General features: G+C 48.8%; 1 protein-coding gene across 3 annotated transcripts in view; it reads right to left on the reverse strand.

The window, feature by feature from the left end:
- Positions 1-4,280: 4,280 nt before the first annotated feature.
- The window catches only part of LOC127039381 (zinc finger protein 660-like), a 52,722-nt gene continuing 43,027 nt past the window's right edge, over positions 4,281-13,975 (reverse strand). For 2 of the 3 annotated variants that reach the window (XM_050933026.1, XM_050933027.1), the window contains exons 4-6: positions 10,339-10,443; positions 8,806-9,993; positions 4,281-6,706 (exon numbers count right to left, since the gene is read on the reverse strand). In XM_050933026.1, coding sequence (XP_050788983.1) covers positions 6,531-6,706; positions 8,806-9,993; positions 10,339-10,443 — 1,469 coding nt within the window. In that variant the 3' untranslated portion in view covers positions 4,281-6,530. Of the gene's footprint in view, positions 6,707-8,805; positions 9,994-10,338; positions 10,444-10,901; positions 10,956-13,975 lie in introns of all 3 variants that reach the window. The other variant, XM_050933025.1, reaches the window with a different exon arrangement.

Here is a 13,975-nt window from a genome sequence, read left to right on the forward strand (position 1 = left end):
CCGATGGGGTGAGCTTGCCTCTTCACGGCTGTTGGGGGAGACTCAACAAAGGCTTCTGTCCACTGAGGTTCCACAATGGCTTGTCGGTGTCTGGGGGTCGCCTTTTGGTGGAGAGAAGATGACCCCTTCTGTGATAGACCAGCATGTCACACTTAATGACGCCTCCCGCCGGATGGGTTTACAGTTGCAGAGCAAATATTTTTATAGTTACCGAGCAAACACTTAACTATTACCTCATAATGGGGTAGGCAACCTATGGCACACGTGCCACCGGCGCCACGTGAGCTGATTTTCAGGGGCACTCACACTGCCCGGGCCCTGGCCACCAGTCTGGGGGGGCTCTGCATTTTAATTTAATTTTAAATGAAGCTTCTTAAACATTTTAGAAACCTTATTTACTTTACATACAACAATAGTTTAGTTATATATTATAGACTTAGAGAGAGAAACCATCCAAAAACACTAAAATGTATGACCGGCACTCAAAAACTTAAATCAAAGTGAATAAATGACTCAGGACAGTGCTTCTGAAAGGTTGCTGACCCCTGCCTTATAATGGGGGAGACAGATATTACAAGTGAGATTAATGCAGGCAACAACTCAAGCATTTCATAAAATTTAAACACCTTTTTTTAAAATCCAACCCCTCTTTAACACACACGAGAGCCGGACTTGTTGCCAGCTATGATGGTTCAGCGAGGCTGAGGGGTCTGGGTATGAGCTGCTGCTGGGTCTGCCAACACCACCCAGAAAGGATTTGAAGAAAGGCCTCTCAGCAGAGTGTGCTAATCACCAGCTGAATGCTCCGATTTTAGTCTGTTTAATTCTCTGGGTGCTGTGGCTTCAGATAAACTTTATTCTGTACATTTGCTCATTTCTATCTTCTGGCTTTTAACTTTGTCACGCCGCAAGTATTCAATCCATACGCCTCTGCCTTAAAAAGCTAGACAGCTCCCACAAGCAAATGCCTTGACGGGGCTCAAAGAAAAACAGCCTGTGTAACTTCAAGTGAAAACTCTGCAGGTAAAGGTTGAGGGATGATCCCATAAAACAAAAATCAAGTGAGACTTTCCCCTGCAAGAAGAGAAGCAACAACACACCCTCCTTGTGAAAGAAATCTATTAGCAACCTTCAGTTGCCAGGGAACCGAAGGTAATTTTCCATAAAGTAGCCAGCTCACATTATCAACCGCAGTAATATTTTGTCAAGTATCAGAGGCGTAGCCGTGTTAGTCTGTATCCACAAAACAACGAGGGTCCGGTGGCACCTTAAAGACTAACAGATTTATTTGGGCATAAGCTTTCATGGGTTAAAAAGAACCCATGGCAGTTGCATGGAGTGAAATGCATCTCTATGCATCTGAAGAAGTGGGTTTTTTTACCCACAAAAGCTTATGCCCAAATCGGTTGGTCTTCAAGGTGCCACCGGACTCCTAGTAATATTTTCGGCACTGTTGTGTTGCAACAGCATTTCTTTCTGAAACCACATTGTTCACACTTTTTCTTTAAATTAACATACACAGTCTGATTGGCTGAAGAGTGATACGCCACCCAAGGGCCAGGGGTGCAAATTTTCAGTCATTTGGCGGGGTCAAAGGGTTCTTGAGATACAGACACCCCACACCCACACACGACCTGCTTTTAAAAGGTTGTGAGCTAGGCCTGAAACATCCAGCAAAAACTTGTCCATGGCTGGGTGAGGGAGCTTCCCCCCAACACACCCTGGAGACTGCCCTGGGCTGGGAAGTGGATATGTCTGTGTATTTCTCAGCAGTTTGTACTGGCTGAGGCATCACACCCTTGGGGAGGTACCTGTCACCATTACCCACACGTCGCAGATGAGGTAAGAGCGGCTGCAGAAAGTGAACACAGACAGCGCTGGGAAGATTATTCATAGATTTTAAGGCCAGAAGGGACCACTGTGCCTTAGCCTGACCTCCTGTGTCACACAGAACTTCCCACAAACTAATTCCTCCAGCATCAGTTAGGAAAAAAAAATCCAACCTTGATTTAAGATGTGTCAGAGATGGAGACTCCACCACACACATACCCCCACCCCCACCTTGAGAAATTGTTCCAATGCTTAATTACCCTCCCATTGGAATGCACACCGTAATTCCGGGTGTCTCGCTAATACAGCAGAGCCACACTTCAATCACTTCACCGCCCGGCCTATTCAAGTGAACCTACCACATCCACTAGCCACACGCTAGAATTTCAGGCTTGGTGCCTGGCTCAGCACAGAAATAGAGGTGCAGTGGATTCAGGCTTGGAGCGGTTGCCAGATTCCTACTGCATTAGTAGCCCAAAGTCACTTAAAAACTAGCCCCAAAGTAGCCCGGTCCTTTTACTGAAACAAAGTTTTTTAACAACACATTTATCTAACCTGATCTGTCACCACTAGCATAAATGAGCTGATGCTAAGCTACAGGGGTTAAGATGAACAGGCTTAAATTTGTCAAGGAGGAAAATAGTAGTAGAGAGCAAGTATGTGTATGAACTAACAAACGAAGGGAGCGGGGATGAAATTAATGATGGCTCAAAAGTAGCTGAGATACCAAACTGTTAAAAAAATAACTCAAAAAAAATCAGTGGAACATAAGAACAGCTGTACTGGGTCAGACCAAAGGTCCATCTAGCCCAGTATCCTGTCTACCGACAGTGGCCAATGCCAGGTGCCCCAGAGGGAGTGAACCTAACAGACAATGATCAAGGGATCTCTCTCCTGCCATCCATCTCCACCCTCTGACAAACAGAGGCTAGGGACACCATTCCTTACCCATCCTGGCTAATAGCTATTAATGGACTTAACCTCCATGAATTTATCCAGTTCCCTTTTAAACCCTGTTATGGTCTTTGCCTTCACAACCTCCTCAGGTAAGGAGTTCCACAAGTTGACTGTGTGCTGCGTGAAGAAGAACGTCCTTTTATTTGTTTTAAACCTGCTGCCCATTAATTTCATTTGGTGGCTCCTAGTTCTTGTATTATGGGAACAAGTAAATAACTTTTCTTTATCCACTTTCTCCACATCACTCATGATTTTATAGACCTCTATCATATCCCCCCTTAGCTTTTCCAAGCTGAAAAGCCCTAGCCTCTTTAATCTCTGCTCATATGGGACCCGTTCCAAACACCTAATCATTTTAGTTGCCCTTCTCTGAACTTTTTCTAATGCCAGGACAGGTCTGTCACATCTTATGCACATTTAACGTGTGCAATTTCAGCTTTACGCGGTTGGCAAAAACAAAAACAAAAGGAGAAAAATAACAATTTTAATACTGTACCTGTAGTGCGGGTGATTCCGCCCACCATTCAACTCAATGTAATTTTGACTATACGCGGTTTTCGCTTTATGCGCTGACCGCAGAATGGAACCCCCGTGTAAGATGAGACTCGCCTGTGTATCTTTTAGAGATGAGGAGACCACAGCTGTAAAAAACGATGTAATTAATCTGTAATTAAACAATGGGTGTTAGCAGCATGGATTTATAACGAACAGATTCTTACAGCCACAGCTGACAAATTGTTCACAGTGTCTTGGGCTTATGTGCGCTGAAGGGTTTATACACACAGTTCTGATCACTAGAAAAGGATTAAGTTGGAAAGAGGTACCTGGTGTGTCGTCATAAAGCTTGACCAGAGTAAACATCACCTCCATAAGATTCAAGGAGGGTTCTCAAGTTTGAGACTCTGCCACCCTCAGAAATGTTAACGAGTAAGCATAATGGGAGATAAGAACGGCGACCAGCTGGAGAAGGTGATACAGCAGACACACGTCTGCAGAATGGCTGCATGAGGGTAGCAGTCGCTTGTATCTGCAGGTACGAAGGACCAGCAGCTCTTCCAAAGGTATTCTGGTATTGGGAAAAAGGTCCTAGAAAAGTGCAACCCCACTCTGGGGAGACTTGGTAAAAATCCAGGCATTCAGAGTGGACTCAGTGTTTCTGGGACCTGACCCAAAGGCCATTGTAGGTGTAAATGGGGGAATGGTCCTGGTATTGAGGGGAACTTCCCTGGCTTATGCATGACTTGGCTAGTGGAAGGATCTGAGTCCTCGCTCCCACTCTCTTTACCCAGAGCCCTGCCCGACCAAGAGGGCTCCCCTGCCACCCTCCTGTGTGGCAGAGTCCACATAAACCCAACAAGGCTGGGCCCAGGATTCCTGGGGGGCTCGATCCCCAACCTTGTCATGGTCACTTAGGACAGGGGCGAGGGTGTCCCTGCGCCGGGGGGCTCTCTCTGCTCTGCACGTTTCCCCAACCCACTGATCATTACGCGCAGTTCAAGCAAATACAATTTATTAACCAGCCACCAATTTAAAAAATAAGGCAAAACAGGAAAGATTAAAGGAAAACAAATAACCCCGCTCAGTGACACGGGGACATCACAACCAGCGTCTCTGGAGGTTAAAGGGCCGTTCACTGTCTGTGCCTCACCTGTCCTTCCCACGCTCTGGCCGTGCTGCAGGGATGTCGCGAGTCGGACATGGCTTCACGCTCTGGGTAGCAGGACTCTTCTTCCCAGCATCACCCCCGCCATTGGGGTTACGATCCCTCTCCAAGGCTGGCTTGGCTGGGGGGCATCTCCCCACACTGGGCCTTCTCCACAGGGACCCCCTCGCTCTCCCCAGCTGCTCACCGCACCCAGCTCCACACTGCTCCAGGTCCAGCTCCACTCGGCCTCAGCACTGATGCTGCTACTCTGCCTCCAGCCCCCTGGGTGGTTTTTCTGGCCCCGCTGGCTCTGGTTTCTGCATCTTTGCTCCCAGCACAGATTTGGTCCCCGGTTCTGGTCGCTCCTCTCTCCTTAACTCTGCCCTACTCCAGCCCAAGAAGCTGCAGCTCACACGGAGGACGGGATCCCCCTGGCCTCCTGACTCCCTCATTGACCTGCCTGCCCTGTCAATCAGGCTGACCTGGGCCATTGCCCTCTCCCCATTGGCCCTAGGGACTGTCAGTCTCAGGGTTCTGATTTCTCATCCACCCTTCCTCTTTCTTTTGGTGCTGGGAGAGAGCGAACCAAAACCCCCACTCAGTGTCAGTAAGGGGCCAGGCGTCCCCTTCCCTAGGCAAAGGACAGACTCCCACAGGCAAGTGCGACCAGAAAAAATGGCCACACTCTGTACCGCAATTACAGGTGGGGAAAAACCGGGATGTGCCGGGTCATGGCTGTTACTTCACCGCAGGGACAATTCCAGGGGGTGTCATTCTGCAGTGTGGCCCCTGCACCCTGACGGGCTTCCCCCGTTCTCTGTAATCATCAAGCACAGCTATAAAATCCTGGTCAGTTCTCCCCTTTCTCTCTCACAGTGCTGCTTTGTTATCTATTATGCTCAGGTTTTGCTCTCATTTCAGTTTAAAATTGCCTCTGATTTGGGATCTTTTCCCACTCCATTTTATTTGCAGCAAATCATCCTTGTTTTGGAGGGGAACACGATGCCTTCAGCCATTCCCTGAATGGGCAGGGGGTTAGTGGGTTCAGAATAGGAGGACCCTGAGATGCGCCTGCCTCTGGGGTGGGGATTGGGTGGCCGTTCTCTGCCAGCAACAGGGCATGAAAAGAGTACAGGATAGAAAGGGAGGAGCACGTGTCCTCCCCATGGAGACAACCCAGCCCCAGATTACCGTCTCCCACCTGCTTCCTGCTTCGTCCCTACCCAGCCCAACCCAGCATCCCTCCCCACACCAGCTGCTAGTGATGGTCCAAGACCCCAATGTTCCCCCACTGGCCGCATCCACCCTCATCCTGTGCCCTATTAAAGCAGCATTGCCCAGGGCTCCTTGCTGCCGTGTGATTGTCAGCCAAAGGGGAACCGTCTCCTTCTGTCGTTTCTTGATCACGTCTCTATAATGCCCCCCGCCTGTCTCTCAAATTACTGAACATTGATATTGGTGTTTTTCTCTGTGAACAAATAAATAGGTTTTCACCCCCACTTACTCCTTAATTCTAAAATAGTGACATAGCATCCTTAAAAATATTGCCCTGTTTTTCTCTAATTATCTGTGACTGATATTATCCCCTGAGATTTTCCCATCTAACGATATATTAACATCAGATCTTCTCCAAGGTTGCTGATTTTGTCAAATTCTTGATTATTGCTTGATATAAAGTCCTTGCATGTTTTCCCTCCATTTTCTCTCTAATTCCCAAACATGCATATGGTGTTCCACTCAATTTTTACCTCGTTTATCAACTGAGGGTATAAAATTCCTCACACATTTCCACTTCCCTCTGATTTGGGACAACGAATCTCAAATGCCTTGGCAACAAGGGCACATCGCCATTCGCGTGTTTTTGCAATTGCACGGGCGTCAGCCACTGGTGCACCTGGGTCCCTCCTGTTCTCCGGCCATGGCACAGTTGAGGGGTGATGTCGGTGGCCTATCCTATACATGAGGTCAGAACCAGATGATCTGCTGCTCCCTTGTGGCCGTAAATCCAGCTGTCGGGGAGAGGAGGGAGAAGCAAGAAGCTGAGGGTGGAGAGGTGATGAGGAGGGACAGCAGGGGGCTGGCATCTCCCCTGGCTACCTTAGGTGAGAAGCCACCTAGCATGACAGGTTTTGTGGATCCCATTCCAAGGTGCCAGTTTCTCCCCATTTACTGTCCAGGAGCCTAGGCATCGATCTCTCTGGTGGCACAGGTCTCTGTTAGGAACCAGACACAGACCTGAATCGGACTCTCTGTAAGCTACACCAGGCAGAGTTTCTGTTAAAAAAAATAGTTATTTTTCTTCAGCTATCTCATGTGCAACACAGATTTCATTTTACACTCCTTTGCAGCACTTACAGAGGGTTAGTTCAACACAAACACTGCCTCTATTTCCTCCATATTTGCATAGTTAGGGACAATGTTTAATCAGTCAAAATCTTAGCTAGGAGATATCTGCAGGCGTAACCTTCTGTAGGCCCTGGTTCATAACTGCTTTGGGAACCAACTGCGTGAGCATATGGTAAAACTCCAAGCCACATATCGTGGTACTTTATCCTCGGGTCACCTGAGATAATATCGGCCTAACGAACTGAACAATACAGTGATCGCATGTAGCTCCTTCAATACGTTGTAGAATTTGGAGTGGGTTGTTGTTCAGCATTTCAAAGTGGAGAATTAAAAACACGAATGTTTGCTTGGTAGCATGTCCTATTGGAGTACTCTCCCGTGTTGATCGAACTGCATTAGAATCTCCAGAGTTGACCGAACTGTCATCATGGCGAGGTGGCAGAAAAGCAAGAATAAAATAAATGGCTATTTTTGCCGGATAGCCAGCTGTCTCAAAGTCCCCAGTAAATCTGAGCTACGTTCTCTCAAACAAAACTAGCGCCCCAATATGTAACCAAACGGCCTTTAGGAAAGGGAGAAAAATCCACAACACAGAGGAATAAGACACTTTCAGTTTTAGATAAAGTAAAATTCCAGAGCAGATTATATCTGATGACTCACAGTCAGGACAAGGGGTTCACGTTGTGTTCTTCTCGGATATGTTCAAAGGTGCTTTGTTCAGCACTGTCTCCTTTTATTGCATCATGTTATTTAGGAAAGTTTTAGCTTCATCATAGTGGGGGAGGGGGAACAGCCAAACTTCTAATCTGCAAACAGTCCACACTCAGCAGGAAAAAGCCCAGAAGCTGCTTTGCAAAAGGACGGAGAGCGGCATTTAAACTCAATGATCAGACTGTGTTTTGGACACACTCGAATTCCTCATCTGGGTCTGCGACACTTTCTGCTCCAGTCCTGATGAGTCTGATTTAGGATCAAGGAAATCAAAGAGTGAGCTGAGAACCCCTCATCACGTAACCCTTTGGGAGGCGGAGAGTTTGAAGGTGGAAAAGATCAATTCTACATGGCTCGGACAGAGTAACTCTGATGGGGGGGGGGGAATCAGGGAATCCTCCCATCTCCTCCAGCACCACAGACGCTGAATTGACACTCTCCCCCCTGCTCAGGCTCCTTGTTATAGTTAAATACATTTTAAATGAGGATAAAGGTACCAAACATAACTGCTACTCATCCCAACTCAGAGCAACGTGACAACAACTGGGACCCGGTGACTTTACCAATTGCTTTGCAGTGGGAGGCAGAGTATAAATGTGATGCTTAAGGTTTGTTGAGATTAGGACAATGACAGAGGTTAGGTCATGTCACGAGGAAACATTCTCTATAACCTGGGCATCGAGACACGGGTCAGGTCTTTCCTGCAAGAATAGTTCAGCTAGTGAATGCCTCAAGAATCACAGTGGAAATGAATATTTTACCTCAATGTAGCTAGCTGAGATAACCCCCGTTCAGGGCCGCCCAGGGGCGGGGGGGGGGCAAGTGGGGTAATTTGCCCCAGGCCCCGCAGGGGCCCCCACAAGAATATAGTATTGTAACTTTTTTTTAATGAAGGGGGCCCCTGAAATTGCTTTTCCCCAGGCCCCCTGAATCCTCTGGGCAGCCCTGTCCCTGTTTCCCCCATCTGTGTCTGAAGGACATTCCTGGCAGGCGGGACGTACAGTCTCACTATTGATAGAACAATGGAGTAGGTAGAAAGAACCTTGGGCTTCACTTAAAAGAAGGTTGAGCTACAAAAGGCAGAAGTTGGCAACTCCCCTGGGGGACCTGCAGGACCACGGTGAAGCAAAGGGTACAAACAGCCTTGAGGGTCACTATATGGGAATTAGCAAAAGTATTAAAGAAAAAATCTTTTCGACAGCCATAGACAAGGTCTTAATTATGGTTATTGCCCCGGCAGATTCTCTGATGGTAAGTAAGGGCTGAGCTCTGATGGAAGTTTTTCCTACACTCATGGCATTCATAGGGTCTCTCACCCGTGTGGATCCTCTGATGCGTAATTAGGGCCGAGTTACGTGTGAAGTTTTTCCCACACTCGCTGCATTCATAGGGTCTCTCTCCGCTGTGGATTCTCTGATGGGCAACCAGGGCTGATTTGTCAGTGAAGCTTTTCCCGCACTCACAGCATCCGTAGGGTCTCTCCCCTCTGTGGATTCGCTGATGTGCGATAAGCGCTGAGCTCTGAGTGAAGCTTTTCCCGCACTCGCAGCATTCGTAAGGTCTCTCCCCGGTGTGGATCCTCTGATGCGTGACAAGGACTGATCTCTTAGTGAAGCTTTTCCCGCACTCGCTGCATTTATAGGGTCTTTCTCCTGTGTGGACTCTCTGATGTATAAGAAGGTCTGAGCTTTCAGTGAAGGTTTTCCCGCACTCACGGCATTCGTAGGGTCTCTCCCCCGCATGGATTCTCTGATGCCTTATAAGGGCTGAGCTCCGAGGGAAGTTTTTCCCGCATTCGCAGCATTCGTAGGGTCTCTCTCCTCTGTGGATTCTCTCATGAATAGTAAGGTTTGAGCTCTGAGTGAAGCTTTTCCCGCACTCGCTGCATTCATACGGTCTCTCCCCCGTGTGGATCCTCTGATGCGTAATAAGGGCTGAGCTGTTACTGAAGCTTTTCCCGCACTCGCAGCATCCATAGGGTCTCTCCCCTGTGTGGATTCGCTGATGTATCAGAAGGGCTGAACTCTGAGCAAAGTGTTTCCCGCACTCACAGCATTCATAGGGCCTTTCTCCCGTGTGAATTCTACGATGTGTAATGAAGGCTGAGCTCTGAGTGAAGGTTTTCCCACACTCACCGCATTCATAGGGTTTCTCTCCTGTCTGGATTCCCTCATGGTTAATAAGGTCTGAGCATCTACTGACGTTTATCCCACACTCTGTGCCTGTGTTGTTTCTCTTTCCCCTGAGGATTCTTGGCTGGGCTGGGGATTCCTTGACATCTTTGTAAGTGTCCCAACAATTAATGGATTTACCCACTTTTTCCTCTGTCTGGTTTCCCGGCTGCTGCTCTGGCCTTTGCAGATGTCTATAACCATCTCCCTGCTCACAATTCCCAGGCACGTTCCCTTTGGCTCTTCGTGATAATGCCCTGTGCAGTTCGACTTGCTCAGTATCTTCCTCTTTAGGATTCTGCTCTCTCTTCTCACTCACCGTCCCATCACCTGCTGGGATAGAGAGGGAAACCTCAGAAACAGGAATGGAAAAGAGAGAGTCTGTGCTAGAGAGACAGAAAAAAATCTGGAACTGAATTTCCACAAACTCTTCCCCATGAGGAGTCAGGAGAGGATCAATTCTACCGCCACATCTCACCCAAAAACTCCTGGGAGAAAGGAGGTCAGGGAGGGAGCTACTGCCAGGGGTCAGTCAGGGTGGGTGGGAAGCCAGGAGTGGTATTGGCTGTGAGCGTATGACACATGCTGGACACGGAGAGCTCACAAGGTCTCTGTAGGGAATCCCAGCTGTTTCCTTCAGGCATGGACAGTTTTTGAGTTTGTTTAATGATGCCTCACCAGTGCAGATGCTCTCCCTTTCCTCCGAGCCCTGGAGATCTGGGACCAACGGCTCTTCCCCTCGTTGTGGCTGGGAGCTCACGTCAGGGCTAGATACTGGAAACCCTGCTCAGGAAGATGAGGGGAATTCATTTGTCACCAAAAAGTGTCATGATTTTATTGCTCTGAAATGGGCTGAGGATAAAATCCCAGGGCAGCCCCGCAAATGCTCAGAGGCAGAGACATCAATGCCCCATGCTTCCAGGGTGGGAGGGGTGCTTCATCCCTGCTCCGCCCCAGACCCTGGCCCTACTCCACCCCTTCCCCCAAACCCCCACCCCTCCCGTGCCACTTCCTGTCCCTGCTCCTCCCCCACCCCCAGCGCACCCTGCACCCACTGCACAGCTGATTGCGGTGGGCGGGAGTGCTGGCAGGGAGGGAGAGAAGCTGATCTGTGAGGCTGCCAGTGGGGGCTGAGCACCTACAATTTTTCCCCTTGGGTGCTCCAGCCCCAGAGCACCCACAGAGTCAGCACCTGTGCTCAGAGGTGCAGGACACACTTTCTATGGGGGCATTTTAACTACCTCCATCTGTGTCAGGAACACACACCAGGCAGACGCTCATCATCAACGGGGCTCCTAGAACACAGAGATGGTAACTCCATGTCCTGCAGAGCGACGGCTCCCTGCAAATGCTTCTTGCTGATCTCAGAGGCCCAGAAAGAAGGAGAGAGAGAGAGGGAAGCCAGGACTGGCGAGCATGGGCTGGTGGGGTGCAGCGTAGTGAGGAATAGGAGGGAGCGGGGATGACACTGAATGCAGGCTGTCAGGAGCAGTAGATGTCAGGAGAGCTGTAATGGATGTGGGAGGTATGAACATGGAAGGCTGGAGAATTTAGGACTAACAGACTCTAATTCCCCTAGAAAAGGAGAATGTGAAAAGTAAGCATCAGGTCAGGTGACTTCAGGATGGACGGACTCCAGGAGCCTGCGGGGAAGAGGGTTTGTGACTGCTGCAGATAGGAACACTGCATGTGGACTGGGCTACTGGGGTGTTTACGGTCGGAATAATATGGTTTAGTTTAATGGGGCTCTGACAAAGTGGGGGATTTTTTGTAATATTTGTATGACTCCTGCTTGTGCCTCATTTCCCCCAATGTGCTGCATTGCTCCCTCGTGGTTAGAAAAGGGCTGTTTCCTCTCAGGGCAGGTGAAGAGACAGACATGGGTCTCTTCTGTCTGTTCTTTAGGTTCCATATCAACGGAGCTTTTGAGAATACCCTGGTAGCTCCAATTGCCCACACGCTGACACATTGCAAACAATGAGCAAGAAGGATATGGATTTCCCCACCTCTTAGCAAGTCTGAGACCGAACACACCCCTGGATTCACACCCCACGCCCTATTGTAAAAATCTTTGTGCAAAGTACGCCTTGGGAGGGATCATTTGCAAACTCACAACGTGCTGCTCAGTATTGTCCTGATATAAGGTGTGTGGCAAAGTTATAGGTGAAGTTGTAACATTTCCCTGTCGGAAAGTTATTATCACCTGTTCCAAAACCCACAGCCCTGCCCAAACAGGTTGGCAAACTAGTCTGTCCTAAATAAAGGAAAGTATGCTCTGGAGCAGGAAGGGACACAAAGGAAACTCAGATAAGTGAGGAAAAAGCAGGAGGAGCATCCTTCTACAAAGGCTTTTTGTCTTCTGGTAGCCAGCTTTTCAGGTGGGGAGAATGAAACAAAAACCCGAGTTCTTCCTGCACTTAGGATGGAAGAATCTCATGCACTGCTACAGGCTGGGAACCGACTGGCTAGGCAGCAGTTCTGCAGAAAAGGACCTGGGGATTGCAGTGGACGAGAAGCTGGATATGAGTCAGCAGTGTGCCCTTGTTGCCAAGAAGGCCAACGGCATATTGGACTGCATTAGTAGGAGCATTGACAGCAGATCGAGGGACGTGATCATTCCCCTCTATTTGGCACTGGTGAGTCCAAACCTGGAGTAATGTGTTCAGTTTTGGGTCCCACACTATAGAAGGGATGTGGACAAATTGGAGAGAGTCCAGCAGAGGGCAACAAAAATGATCAGGGGGCTGGAGCACATGACTTATGAGGCGAGGCTGAGGGAACTGGGATTGTTTAGTCTGCAGAAGAGAAGAATGAGCGGCATTTGATAGCTGCTTTCAACTACCTGAAAGGGGGCTCCAAAGAGGATGGATCTAGACTGTTCTCAGTGGTAACAGATGACAGAAAAAGGAGCAATTGTCTCAAGTTGCAGTGGGGGAGGTCTCGGTTGGATATTAGGAAACACTATTTCACTAGGAGGGTGGTGAAGCACTGGAATGGGTTCCCTAGGGAGGTGGTGGAATCTCCTTCCTTAGAGGTTTTTAAGGTCAGGCTTGACAGAGCCCTGGCTGGGATGATTTAGTTGGGATTGGTCCTGCTCTGAGCAGGGGGGTGGACTAGATACCTCCTGAGGTCCCTTCCAACCCTGATATTCTATGACTCTATGAACCTTTCTTGGTAACCTATTCCAGTAGTTAATGATTCTTATAGTTGGAAAGTTTTTCCTACTAGCCAACCCAAACCTCCCTTGCGGCAGATCAAGTCAATTACTCCTTATCCTAACCCAGTGGACGAGGAGAACCAATGATCACTGTCCCCCTTTATAACAGTTTTTAACATAGTTGAGGACCATTATCAGGTTTTTTCCCCAAGATTAAACATTCCCGGTTCTTTCATCCTTTCCTCATAGGTCATATGCGGTAGCTTTATAGGAGTTTTCTTCTGCGTTCGCACTTGTCAAGGTCAGAGTAAACGATGTTTCTGTAACTGAGGCAGGAGACGATGAGAGCTTTGAACAAGAATTTCGGCTCTGTGGATGGGTAGGACCGGCCATAGTTTAGGGACATTCAGCAGAAAGACAATCCAAGATGGAGACACATCATGAGAACACGGGGAGGAGTCTTTGTCAAAGATACAGGCCTGCGTGGCAGTGATGCTTTCCACAACGATAGAGAAAAAAAAAAAGAGATGGTGAGATGGCTGCGGGGAATATTAAGAGGTTAGTTTTATCCGTTTTAACTGTTGAGTTTGAGCTGATGGACAGGCTTTCCAAAGGAGATGTTAGAGGAGTGGTCCCCAACCTTTTCATCTGGTGGGCACCAGATGAAGGACCGTTGCTGTGGTGGAGCATCCACTGAAATGCCGCTGAACTTCTGCGGCATTTCGGCAGCAATGCCTCTCGATGACGTCGTGTCATCATGAGGTGTCGCCACCGAAATGCCGCAGAAATTCGGCGGCATTTCAGCAGATGCTCCACCACTGGCCAGGACGCGGGAGCATTTAGATGCCCCCGCGGGCACCATGGTGCCCATGGGCACTGCGTTGGTGTCCCCTGGTTAGAGAGACTGGCTGGGATTTCAGTTTGGACAGAAGGAGACGGGTCTGGAGTAGAGAGGTAGATCCGTGAGTCCCCAGCTGTGTTTGTGGATGAGATTACCCAGAGATTAGGTGTAGAGGAAGAAGAGGAGGGGACCAAGGACAGCGTAGTATCCTATATCAGAGGCCTGGTGTGAGGCCTGGGGCCTGACATAAAGTAGTGGTCAGGCCCTGCGCGTATAAAGCAACGTTAGTAAAAGTCAGGCTGTGAACAGACATCAGG

Source organism: Gopherus flavomarginatus, chromosome 23 (genome assembly GCF_025201925.1).
Source record: "Gopherus flavomarginatus isolate rGopFla2 chromosome 23, rGopFla2.mat.asm, whole genome shotgun sequence".
Lineage (NCBI taxonomy): Eukaryota > Metazoa > Chordata > Testudines > Testudinidae > Gopherus > Gopherus flavomarginatus.